Raw genomic sequence first — 14,039 nt, 5'->3', positions numbered from 1 at the left:
TTTTAAGATATTTAAGATCTTGGCAGTGCTTTTTTTTCCCCTCTTATTTATTGTCAAAGTGATGTAGAGAGATTGGCAGTGCTTTGCCTTCTTATTTTACTTATTGTAAAACCTCGAATTCTTTGGCAGCCTACTTAGTACCCTGTTTGCCATTGTTTGTGGGTTCGGTTGCTAATTTTGCTATTTACAGTGGTCTGCATTACTTTTTCTGGAGTGCTAACTTCAAAGGCCCCCAGTGCAAGGAGACTGTGATGTACCATATAGAGAAAATGTTTGTGTTACACAAGCTTCTTTTAGGTTTGAGTTGCACCCCAGTTGACCATCAGTTCAAACCTCATAAATCATTATGTTATATCGAATAGGGTATTTTTAAGCAGTTATACATGTCTTACAAAACTATTAATTGATAAAACTGTGATTAAAATCCTAATCACAGAAACCCAATTCTTTATCTCTTCCATGTCCATTGGTTCAGTATTCACTAATTCAATATTTAGATAACTTTATAGAACATAATTCTCATGAATAATAAGAACCAGCTGAACTCTATAATATCTGATTAGAAAAAAATCAATGTGAATTACATTTCACATGTAAATATGAAAATATAATGTTAACAAAACAACTGCTTCCACTAATACAAATAAATGAATCACATGAGTATATATATAAGCACGTAGTACATAGAATGTATTTTACTTAGGTTCATATGTATTTGTTAAATTGTTATTGAATTTTACCCTGTTGGCCTATACATTTTCTTCTTTAAATGATCAAAATTTTATATTCACTATAAAATGGAAGTATATTTATAGTTACTTCACTGAGAGTGTTAGTTTTAGTTTATATATAGTAATCAAGTTTAGAGATGCATACACCTATACATATGCAAATGCAAACACATATATTTCTACTATAAATAAATGAAGCTAAAGGCTATCATATATTTAGGGGGATTGCTTTTGTTTCTATAATACTGGGGTTTGAACTCTGGTCTTATATTTGCTAGACTGTTGCTCTATGCTTAAGTGGTGCCTTTTTGCCAGTTTGTTTTGGAGATGGAGTCTCTTAAACATTCCTGCCAGGGCTGGCCTCCAACAATTATCCTTGATTGTCAGACTCTTGAGTAGCTAGGGTAGAGCCTGAATCAGTAAAACACTGGCTATTTTTTGGTACAATTTAGATGATGTGGTTAAGAAGAGATGCAATAGCAATGTGGCTATCAGATTCAAAATGCCTGCTGTTAAACTTGGAAGGCAAAAAATCATTGAGCATTTCATCAACTTAGATGAAATAAACCCTTCAGTGTGCAGGTTACTTAGCCAAAGAAAGCAGACACTACTCTTCAGTTAATGTTTTAGCACTACATTTGGAGCTAAGTATTCTTCATGTAAAATTTTCATTTAAGATTAGGCTTTTAGGCTGGGGATATGGCCTAGTGGCAAGAATGCCTGCCTCATATACATGAGGCCCTGGGTTCGATTCCCCAGCACCACATATACAGAAAATGGCCAGAAGTGGCGCTGTGGCTCAAGTGGTAGAGTGCTAGCCTTGAGCAAAAAGAAGCCAGGGACAGTGCTCAGGCCCTGAGTCCAAGGCCCAGGACTGGCCAAAAAAAAAGAAAAAAAAAGATTAGGCTTTTAAAAGTTATAGTTACATTAAATTCAACTTAGAACGTGGAATTTGGTGGAAATGAAAAATCACATATATACTTTCTTTAAAAAAAATCTAATTGTAATCCATGTTAAGGAGCTTTATGTTCAATTATCAATTAAAGAAGGGCAGGACTCTGACAGGTAATATTCGTTTAGGACATAATAGGTCCTACAATTTACTTTACATTGATCCTTCTGTCAGTCTTTGTTATTTTATGAAGTAAATGAAATGACTGTTTTTATAGATAAGAGAACAGATGCCATTCTATTCCCTTATTAAATGCTACAGTGCAGGATCCAATGTGCCAAGCCTTGAATACACTCATGCTTAATCTTCATGGCACAAAGCAAAGCCATTGTAAAATAAAATCAATTTTACATATATAATTCTATATAAAGCCAGAATTTTAGAGGACAGAATGTGGTAGTACAGTGTATGTATCTACAAACTTCCAGATGTTATGTACATATGTGGATGCATATTATATACATGTGTGTAACATGTATGTATGTACTTAAATATCACTTTGATATAAAAGTACTTATATTTTAAGGTGGAGCCTATTTAGATAAGTGATAAAATTCGAATTTATGTGACTTTTGTTAGCATGAACAATTCTTCATTGTGTACTTGCATGGTTGTTTTTCTGTTTGTAAAATGGGAGTTCCAATTTTCAGATCATTAATAAATTAATAAATAGACCCCAATTGATGCTAGGTTTTCTGAAGATGTAATAAAATTAGATTTCTTTAGCTTCTTACAAACATTGTCTTACCAAAAGAAATGCAGTTCTATATTTTCCTCTACATTTCATTAGAAAGATATCTACAAATACAAGAGTGAAATAAGGGAGATATGGACAAAAACTGGTAACTACATGTTGTCACGAACTGAGCAACACAGATGAACTTACGCACAAGACAAAACTCAAAACCAGTGACAAAGCACAAAAATAAACAAGAAGTAAATAGCATCTGTTTGGGGGAGTGTAAAGGGGAACACAAAAATGATGGGACAAAGGGTGAGCAGTGGTACTGGCTAGACACTAAGTTGAAAATGAACTATGCAACTTTTGGGGGACAGGGGTTGGGAGGGGAAAGTGCAAGAAAAGGAGGAAAGAGGTGACACTGTTTAAAGAGAAATGTATTTATTACCTCATGTGTGTAACTATAGCCCCTCGGTGCATACCCTTTATAATAACAATAAAATGTTTGTTTTTTTAACATGCCATGTGAAACCGTACCTTTTGGGGTTTTTTTTTCTTGTCTGTTTGATTGTTTTGTTTACTTTTGTTTCTCTTGTATTACCTTCCTGTGATTGTACCCCTGCTACCACTCATCTGAGTACCCTAAATGCTGTTTATACGGGTACTAGAACTGGAGAAAGGAAAGGAAATATCAAAATTGAGGGACAAAGGACAAAAAGACAAACCATTCCCAAAGCAATACTTATGAAACCATTTGGTATAAACCAACTGCACAACTCTTGGGGGGAGAGGGAAAGGGGGAGGAGGGAGGTCGGGGGAAAATGAAGGAGGAGGTAACAAGTTGAACAAGAAATGTTCTCACTGTCTTACATATGAATCTGTAGCCCTTCTATACCACACTTTGACAATGAAGAAAAAAGTTTAATAAAAAAATAAAAAAGAGGAGGTAAACAAGCAGTATTCCTTTACCAATAGCAAAAATGATTTTAAAGAACCAAGCTGTTTTAAATTTAATACATGTGATTTCAAATATATTGGTGTATGTCATTGCCTTCTTCCATAAGAGAGGATTTATTCCCTTCCTTAAAACCAGCAGTTCGGTGTTCTTAAGGAACACCCAAATGGAAAGTTTCTTTCTCCAATTATGTTCCCCTTCCTCTACCACCACCCCCATCCAGCAAACATCACTGACATTAAGAGAATTACATTGATATAAAAACTACATAAAATCTGTCATTCATACAATGATAGGTTGCACCCATTTTCAAAGTGTATTGTGATGATTGTTGTTCATGTAAACAATGTAATTTCTAATGCTAGAGATTCAGTAAAACAGATCCAGGCAGAATGACTTTAAGCATTCTCAGTTATTAAAAGTGGAAAAATTCTAAAATATTCCTACTGATTTCTTTGTAATTTATCAGATGTAATACCTGTTTTTTAATCTTTGTGTATAAAAGTCTTAGAATCAACATGTTTAGGTTAAGAAAGTATGCATATGTGTATATATGCATATATGTACACATATGTGCATATGTATTTATATATGTTTTATATATACATATGATATATATGTATGATGACAATTCTTTTTTTCTTATACCTGGAGATAAATATGATCTAGCTCTAATTATGAGGTTCGCACTTCAACTTAGATCTAAAAAATCTTAATTTTTCCTTATTGTTTCCTTCTAAAACAAATTAAATACTTTCCATTTTTAATTCATAATAATGGCCAGTTATTTCTTTTGCGTCATTTGTGTAGACTTTTCTGCAGAAGAAATAAGGTTCAACCTTTTTTTTTTTCTTTTATTTTGTGTAGGTAACTTGAGTCGCCAACACAACAGCAGAAATGCCACCACCGCCTACCTCCCCGCCCCTCCACAGCCCTCCGGACGGAGGCTGGGGCTGGGTTGTGGTTGGAGCATCTTTTATCTGCATTGGATTTTCATATGCCTTCCCCAAAGCAGTCACGGTTTTCTTCAAAGACATTCAGGGAATCTTCCACGCATCCTACAGCGAGATTGCGTGGATCTCGTCCATCATGCTGGCCGTTATGTACGCGGGAGGTAAGGGGCTCCAGAAAAATAAAATTCTCCAGTGAGATGTCTCACTTCTGGTGGGACAACATACTCGTTCCACGGGTTTTGCATGCACTGTTCTGAAATGCTACAATTCTGTGTTCGTATTATACAGTCAGTTAAAAAAAAGCAATCGAAGGGGTTGTTAGAATTCAAATGCTTAATGACTTGGTCGCCTGTCATTTTAAGCTATTGATCCCATTTTGATTTTGCATATCATTTTTAAGTGAGGACTTGCTTGTACAAAACCAAATTTGCTACATTATGGGATTCTTATGGTTACCTTGGTTATACTATAGTGTATCCTACCTCACTGAAAATTTATAGGCCCAGAATGAACTTCACTTTCTCCTGAGAATAATGAAGTGTCCGCATATACATTCAAATGTGTGTGTGTGAGAAAAAATTCCTTACTGCCATAAAACTCGTTAGATAATGACATCTTTTGAAGAAAAGGTCATTATTTAAAATATATGTATTTTTTTGCCAATCCAAGCACTGAAACAGGGCCTGGGCACTGTTCCTGGCTTCTTTTTGCTCAAGGCTAGTGCTCTACCACTTGAGCCACAGCGCCACTTCTGACTTTTTCTGTTTATGTAGTGCTGAGGATTTGAATGCAGGCTTCATGCATGCCAGGCCAGCACTCTACTACTAAGCCACATTCCCAGCCCAAGTATATGTATTTTTAAAGTTTTACTTTTCAACTAAGTATGCAACTTCAGAGGACAGTTGTAGACAAAGAAGATAAGAATTAAGTGACAAGCGAGGTGGCACACATCTATAATCCTATTTATTCAGAAGTCATAGAAAGACCATAATTCCTGGCCAAGTGTGAGAAGTGTAAAACCTTATCTGAAAAATAACTGAAGATGAATCGGCCTGCCATCATAGCTGAGGGATGGAGTACCTGTCTAACAAGTACAAGAGCCAAATTCACATGTGAGTATTGAAGGAAAACAAAAAAGAAAAGAATTTAATGATGTCATAAACATGATTAAGATCCATTCCTTTTTTCCTTCAGTGTGTACCAAGTGTACCTTTCAATGACTACACTCAGTCTAACAAAAATTTTGTCATAATTTACAAGATATACACAAGTGATTTAATAAAAGAAAACTCGATTTCAAGAGAATAAGTTCATATTTTGAAGAAAAGTAAAAGTACATTAAGAATATAGAGGCAGGGCTGGGGAATATGGCCTAGTGGCAAGAGTGCTTGCCTTGTATACATGAAGCCTTGGGTTCAATTCCCCAGCACCACATATATAGAAAACGGCCAGAAGTGGCACTATGGCTCAAGTGGCAGAGTGCTAGCCTTGAGCAAAAAGAAGCCAGGGACAGTGCTCAGACCCTGAGACCAAGGCCCCAGGACTGGGAAAACAAAAACAAAACAAGAATATAGAGGCAAGCTTAGTTTCTATGCAATAAGTGAAGTATAGTCTAATAAAGCTGATTTAGATGATTTTTTAAAAGATACATAGGGGCTGGGGATGGGAGTGCCTGCCTCATATACATGAGGCCCTGGGTTCGATTCCCCAGCACCACATATACAGAAAATGGCCAGAAGTGGCGCTGTGGCTCAAGTGGCAGAGTGCTAGCCTTGAGCAAAAAGAAGCCAGGGACAGTGCTCAGGCCCTGTATTCAAGCCCCAGGACTGGCCAAAAAAAAAAAGATATACAACTTTGCTCTTAGTGTATATATTTACGTATATAACATATATTATATCATATATAATATAACATATATTTATATAACATATAACATATATTTATATTTATATAAGGAAGATCTACTGTTTGCATACCATGTGTATTTAAAGGAAAGGATGGGGTAAAATAAATCTTATACTATACTTACTTAACATATTCACAAAGAAGAATTAAATTTAAAATCCTTTTTGATTCGTGAGCAATACAAGCATGGCTCTTATTGCAGAAGATCCAGTGTTTGTGATGATACCTAGCATTTATGGTATTTGCTCAGTCCAGGCTTCCCCTATCAGTACTTTCAATGTGTGAAATGACGCAATCCTCTTAACAACCTGTTCATAATTGCTCTAAGCCCTTTTCCCTGAAGCTGAAAAATAAAGAAACCAAGGTAGCTTTCCTAAGTCAACCAGAGATTGATGGTGGATGTTTACTAGTCGCCATACTGTCTGCCCTTCTGTCATCATCTTTACGTAAGGAGAGTTTCAGAAGCAGAAATAAGCCAGGCCTGCATACCTGATACTATATTCTTTCCTTGTAATGTTCTTCTTTCCTGCTCCCACCAAGGTTTTTGGTTTAGTCACAGAATGATGCAAATATTCAATCCAGAATGGACCCTATGTTCTCTGTGTGGTTGTGTGTTAATGTTAGCTGTTGTGTGCATTTCCACTTTTGTGTATCTTCGAGTTTACATGAAACCAGCATAGCACAGGATTGCTTAAGTTGAACACCTATTTATTTCAGTGTCAAATGCTATTTGTACATGTCAATGACAATTTCTGCCTCTCACATGCTATCTAAGGATCCCTTTTGGACAATTTTAATAGGGAATGTAATATCTATATGACTGTAAAAACTTTCTTCCTTCTGGCAGGATATTTAATAGGAGCACTGGCATAAAGAATGTAGTAACTTTAATTTAATATCATTTTTATTTTTGCAAATATCAACAGATTCACCAAGTACACATTTTCATTTAATTCATACTTTCTTTAAAAATAAATTCTTTTCTCTCTCTCTCTCTCTCTCTCTATATATATATATATATGCATAAAAGCGCAAAAGAAAACTCTTGAAATACAAACCAATGAAACATTAAAAATTAAGCCTTGTGCATGTGCTTATGAATGCAAGCCCTTCCAATTACTATTACTTTATTCCATTTTACCAGAGGGAAAACTAAGGCTCCAGAAGCAAAGTAACTTGTGTGAGGTCCTATTACCAGGTGGGAGAGGATTTCCCATAGAAATGTCTGGGCTCAACTTTTAGGCAGCCCCTTCTTTATCAAAGTTGATTTTCTATTTATCCTTGTACTTAATGTAATTCTCTGTGCTGTTTCCCACTAAGAAAGACCTCAGGAAAGGCTGAGGGTTTCACAGAACCAATCAGCTAAGAAAGTTCCCACTAGAATTGTACACTATGTGCCTGTGAACCTTTGATGACACAGAAATGTGCAGGAAAATTAAAGGAGTCATGGTATTGAACATGCTACTTCAAAATGAATCACTTTGATAAGAAGGATTCTTTGAGCAGAAGGTCATGGAGAAGTAGACTCAAGAAACTCTCTCTGCCTTACCCCATATTCCTATACTAGGATATTAGTTTATGAGAAAGATGTTCTCCATGTGAGAAGGGCAAAACATTCCTCACAGGAGATGATTCAGGATCCTCACTAGCCTGGAGATGGCCCCAGAGAAACCCACCCAGCAATCCCCACCAACAGCCTCTACTAAGTACCAATAGTTTCTGCACAATTTTCAACTCTGCAGACCTACAGTCTTTTACTGTGGTCTTGTCACTTCCAAGGTTTTATTGTTCTTTGTGGAAAATTCAATAAAACCTCAAATGCTAAATCCAAAAAAAAAAAAAGAAAAGAAAAGGAAAAACTCTTGAAATTCATAAATAAAATGGCAGTTTGATAGATACACATATTGGAAAACAATATTTAGGGCAATAGATGAATAAATAACATGCATCTATTTTTAGACAAATAGATATTTTACATCTGGTTGTTCCAAAAAAAAAAAAAAAAGCAATGCTACTACTTGGGAGATGGCTTTAAGAGGAACACTACTCATAGCCAGTCTGGGCCAAAAGTTAGAAAGACCCTATACAAAAGGATAGGGTGGACAGGGTACTTCATAGCTCTAGTTTTGGCGAAGGTAGGAGGATCATAGTCAAGCCTGTCTCAGAGGGAAGAAAAATCACAAGATCCTATTTAAATATAGTGAAAGCATAAAGAGTTGGAAACCTGTTTCAAATGGTAAAGGAGGCCTCAAGGTTAAGCTCCAGGACTGTCTGAGGAGAGAAAAAGATAGCAATCCCAGATATATGACAATACTTAGTTGGTAATAACTGACAATATTAATATCCAAGTGAAATCCAGTAAAGTCTTTGTAACATTTCCCAAAGTCCTCAGTTATCAGGGATGAAACTTTTGCATATTGCCTTGGGCCATCGGGTAAAATCAAGAATTGCAGAAATTCTACCATGCTTTGATATTTTTTCCCTTAAAAAAACAAACACAAAATAAAAAACAACACTTGGCTTTTTCTTGACTATTATATTATTGTTTACATGTAGATCTCACACATTTATATGGCTTACTGGAAATAATACTCATGTATTAGTGTCTATCTTCATAGTCAGATCTTAATTTAAAAAATAATTGGCTCATTCAAAGCTATCCTCTTATTCTTAAGACAGTTTTCTTCAAGACAGTGCAAGTAATACTGTCCAAAACAATATATAAGCTTCAGTTATTCATCTTATTACTGACATTTAAGTGTTTTTTAAAAGAACACTCAGCAGATTTTCTGTGCCTGAATATTAAGTCCTGTTAAAAATATATAGTCCTAGTCTTTATCTCCTACCACCTCTTATCAGAATTGGTACTGAAGGAGTCTAGAAATTTGCATTTTAACAAGCATCTCTGAAAACTCCCTCAATTTATGTATAACACAAGGGTTCTTTAATGTAGAAAAAATCAATATTTGATTAAAATATTTAAATTTTATCTGGTATTTGGAAATTCTCTATTTACAGAGGCTTTGTAGGTTGATCATTATAAAATAAATTTGAAGAATATGGCATTATAAAGCACCTAGTTTAACAGAGAACTGTGATGAATCTCCACCAAGTACTGAATATTCTGTTCAGCATAATGCTAATTGCATTAGCCTCAAGAGCACCTGAGATCTGATACTCTTATTAGAGCTTAGTACTCAAACTATAAATCACTATGGTGGGGTCGCTGAGTGCCTGGCCTGTGATTTCAGGGCTCGAATCTCTGGTAGTAATTAGTTAGCATCTCTGTCTTGGTAGCAAGGTATTATCTCTCTTATTGATGTCTGAGTTAAAAAATGAAACACATAAAAGGTTTGCAGAAGGGGCAGAAAATAATGTAAATTATGTTTATACCTTCATCATACTTTGTTTGAATAGTGACACCAAGTTTCAGCAACCCATCTGGCCACCCATATGGTCTCTTGGAGTTCCAGCAAATTTTAACAACTAGGTCAAGCCATGTGATCACCCTATTCATAAACAGAGCTAAGGAGGGGCAGAAAACCTGCCTCACTGTAAACTGTCCAGAATGTTTAGACAGATAAGGGGATTTGTACTATCAACAGAGAGAAGAGAGGATTTTCTTTTAGTGCAGTCTTTGTTCTGTTGAAGGATGATCCAGGTATGATTAGCTGCACAAGGACCGAATACAATTTGGGGCTGCCAGTCTGTATGAGTTCCTCTTGTGATTTTCTTTCTCTCCCCACCCCCAACCCCCCTTGGAATCTGTGTTGATTGGAAAGAATCCACCATTCTGGAGAGGAAAATCGCCTCTGATCTCTCAGTAACTTTTCCCCCCCCCCAAGGAACTATGGTACAGCATGGTAGGCACTATTGTGGCATTGTTCTGGATTTGAAGTTCTAAAAGATGTACAGCTTCCTAAGTTATTAAAATAGTACTAGTTACAGTTAGGCACTTTCCAGTCACTAGCGGAGCATTATGAATGAGGCTTTGGAAAGCTTTTGTGGACCTTGGATGGATTTTTGAAAACTGAGGGTCGACCTCTTGAATTACTCTGATTAGTTTGTGGAGTGCATACTGAGGGCTATAGAATTTCTGCGGTGCCCATAATTCTACTTCAGCCTCACCTCTCACCTCTTCCAGGAATCAATGAACGAATTGGAAGCTTCAATGGGAGCCAGCTGTGTATGTTCCCAGCATTCTGGGAAAGGAGTGTGCATTCCTGGAAAACAGAGAAGGAATAAAACCATTACGTTTCTCCTCTTTATATGAGAGTCAAAAACATCTGGAAATAAGACAAGAATGGAAATCTAGATAATCAATTAAGGGACTTAGAAAGGGACCTAGTTGGAGCTCTGTGTATATGAGGTGATTTAGTGTCTCTTACTTTTTCCTGTGTGTTCGAAGTGATCCAATGTTCATGTTGATCACATATATAAATATAGAAAACCAGAAATCATTAATAAAGAGCTTAAGGTATCTTTTTACTCTCCTCAATTAGGAGGGAAAGAAAAACATAGTGTAAGTTCAAAGCACTTAAGATTTTATTCAAGCTGGGTATAAGCTGTAACAATTATGGTGAATATAGGAAATGCTAGGTATTTTGGCAATGAACATGGAAAAATTTGTGTAAGATAAACAGCAGATATCTGCTTCTTTGACTGGGGACAAGAAGGGGATTACAGAACCAGCATTTGAAATAAGTCTTTTATAGAGTGAAGTAGGATCTAGAAACTTAAAAAAAATATATTGTCATGATGTACAGAGGGGTTACAGTTACATACATAAGGTAGTGGGTACATTTTTTTCTTGTCAATCTTGTTACCTCCTCCCTCATTTTTCTCCCACTCTCCCTCCTCCTCAGTTCCACTCCCCCAATTGTACAGTTTGTTTACTACATATTGTCTTGTTAGTATTTCATTGGTTCAACTTTTACCCTTTGTGTCACTATTTTGATGTTCCCTTTCCCTTCCATGATGCATATAAACATATATAAATATATAATACCAGGGTACCAAAAATCAAATACAGTGACAACAGGGTCTAAACCATAGGGAAGATAAAGAAAAGAATACGAGGCAAGCACTCTAGCCACTAGGCCATATCCCCAGCCCCAAGAAAAGAATAAAGAAATAATTTTACATAGTGCATTAGAAATAACAACAATAATAAACCGCTTGTTTCTATAACTTGGATTTCATTTTGCTTAGCTTCATCTTATATGATCATGTGTACACAATCATTGAGCTATTTATGATCCTCTGCTAGGACTATCCTAGATACATGCTAATTATTACCAATGAGGGAAATCATAAAGTCTACATTTCTTTGGGTCTGGCTCACTTCACTTAGTATGATTTTTTTCCAACTCTTTCCATTTCCTTACAAAGGGGCAATGTCATTCTTTCTGATACAAGCATTGTGTATATATACCACCATTTCTTGATCCATTCATTTTCTTAGGGGCTAGAAAATTTTTGAAGCCTCCTCTTGCATTTTTTAGTTTAGAACAACCTCCGCTTTCCCCTCTCTCTTTGAAATATGCAAATAGCTGAATTTTAATAACTTCATTTGGAAAGTCCTTGACTATTCAGAGGTTATCATTAACCATCCAAATACCTCATGGGCATCAGGAATATTTAACAAAATACAGGTAAAATATCTATGGAGAGTTACTTTAGCACACTTTTTTTGTGACACTACTTTCTCTAATAAATTAGGTTTTCTCTTGTGCATGATAAAGTTTCTGAAATCTCCATAGGGATAGAATTGAGGAACATTTTGTATTCACTTCTCTTTTAAGTATACATTTCTATAATTTTTAAATTTTTTTCATTTTAATTTTATTGCTAAATTCACTGAATGGGACAACAATTTATATTGAACAACTAAGAGAAGTGTACTTTAAATCTAATTATAAAGAAATGAAATTATTATTTATATTTTTACATGTTATTTATGTTTATGTTTTTGTATTATATTTTTAAATTTCTATGCTTTATATTTGGCAGTATATCCTCAGGGACAAAGTCAGTAGTTGTGCTTAAGAAAACACATCTTACAGAGTATCTTACAGAGTATTTCAAAATAGAATCAAACCTTCTGGAAATTACTAGCTTAAAAAAAAAACTTAGTGTTTGCTGGTGGCTCACACCTTTAAATCTAGCTATTTAGGAAGCCAAGATCTGAGAACTGCAGTTAGAAATGTCTGAGAGACTCTTATCCACAATTAACCAGCAAAAAGTCAGAAGTGTGGCTCAAATGGTAAAGTGCCAGGTATGAGTGAAAAAAAACAATCAAGAATTTGAGGTCCTCATAAAAGAAATGCAAATCAAAACAACATTGAGATTCCATCTCATCCCAGTAAGAATGTCATATATCAAGAAAACTAACAATAACAATTGTTGGAGGGGATGTGGCCAAAAGGGAACCCTACTTCATTGTTGGTGGGAATGTAATCTGGTTCAGCCACTCTGGCAAGCAGTATGGGGATTCCTCAGAAGGCTAAATATAGAACTCCCCTATGACCCAGCAGCCCCACTTTTGGGTATCTATCCAAAAGACCACAAACAAAAGCACAGTAATACCACCAGCACAACAATGTTCATCACAGCGCAATTTGTCATAGTGAGAATCTGGAACCAACCCAGATGCCCCTCAGTAGACGAATGGATCAGGAAAATGTGGTACACATACACATACACAATGGAATTTATTCCTCTATCAGAAAGAATGACATTGTCCCATTTGTAAGGAAATGGAAGGACTTGGAAAAACTTATACTAAGTGAAATGAGCAAGACCCAAAGAAACATGGACTCTATGGTCTCCCTTATTGGGAATAATTAGTACAGGTTTAGGCAAGCCATAGCAGAGCATCACAAGGCCCAATAGCTATACCCTTATGAACACCTAAGATGATGCTAAGTGAAATGAACTCCATGTTATGGAGACAATTGTTATATCACAGTTGTAACTACTTTCAACGTCCCATGTGTATCTGTAGCTTCTATTATTGATGATGTTCTTGTATCACCTTCCTGTGGTTGTACTTACACTATTTCTGTAATCTTATCTGAGTATATTGGAAACCGTGTATACTGGTATTGGAAATAGGAAATTGAAAGGGAATACCAAAATTGAGATACACAGGGTAAAAAAAGAGAAACAACTACAAAAGCAATACTTGCAAAACTGTTTGGTGTAAGTGAACGGAACACCTCAGGGGGGGAAAGGGTAAGGGGGAAGGGGGTATGAGGGACAAGGTAACAAACAGTACAAGAAATGTATCCAATGCCTAACGTATGAAACTGTAACCTCTCTGTACATCAGTATGATAATAAAAATTTGGAAAAAAAAAAGAATTTGAGGCCCTGAGCTCAAGCCCCAGTTCCAGCATACATATAAGAAATTCCATTTTGATATTTCTTTAAAAATTATGTATTTATTTATTTATTTATTTTGAGAAGTGGCACCATGGCATGAGGAGGGTTTAATAATAAAGAGTTTACCATGCTTGGATTCCAATGTTATTACTTACTGGCTGGAAAAATCCTCAACACACCTCTGTCCAGCTCCTTATACACAAGATGTCCGCATTTGTTTCCGCTAATGTCTATTTCTGCAGTCCATTAATTGGGTTTCATCTTTCCTGCTAAAATCCACCGAAGAAGAACCATTCAGAACAATGATATCTTATATCCTAAAGATGGTTATGTGCATATAATATTTCATCATTTAATTTATTTAATCTACTTTGACAATTCAAAACTACCCAAAGATGTAGACAGCATCTGTAAGGTGAAAACTTGGGGAAATGGGTATGAGAAAGGAAGAAAGCAAGAAGGAACTAAGGAAGGGAGGG

The 14,039-nt window shown here is 35.8% G+C and overlaps 1 protein-coding gene across 6 annotated transcripts in view; it reads left to right on the top strand.

Moving 5' to 3' along the window:
- The window catches only part of Slc16a7 (solute carrier family 16 member 7), a 143,905-nt gene that overhangs the window by 84,114 nt on the left and 45,752 nt on the right, over positions 1–14,039 (top strand). For 5 of the 6 annotated variants that reach the window (XM_048360580.1, XM_048360599.1, XM_048360606.1 and 2 more), the window contains one exon: positions 4,185–4,431. In XM_048360580.1, the coding sequence (XP_048216537.1) occupies positions 4,215–4,431 (217 nt within the window). In that variant the 5' untranslated portion in view covers positions 4,185–4,214. The remainder of the gene's footprint in view (positions 1–4,184; positions 4,432–14,039) is intronic. The other variant, XM_048360620.1, reaches the window with a different exon arrangement.

The sequence above is a fragment of the Perognathus longimembris genome, chromosome 1 (assembly GCF_023159225.1).
Source record: "Perognathus longimembris pacificus isolate PPM17 chromosome 1, ASM2315922v1, whole genome shotgun sequence".
NCBI lineage: Eukaryota > Metazoa > Chordata > Mammalia > Rodentia > Heteromyidae > Perognathus > Perognathus longimembris.
This window is presented reverse-complemented; position numbering and strand designations above follow the sequence as displayed.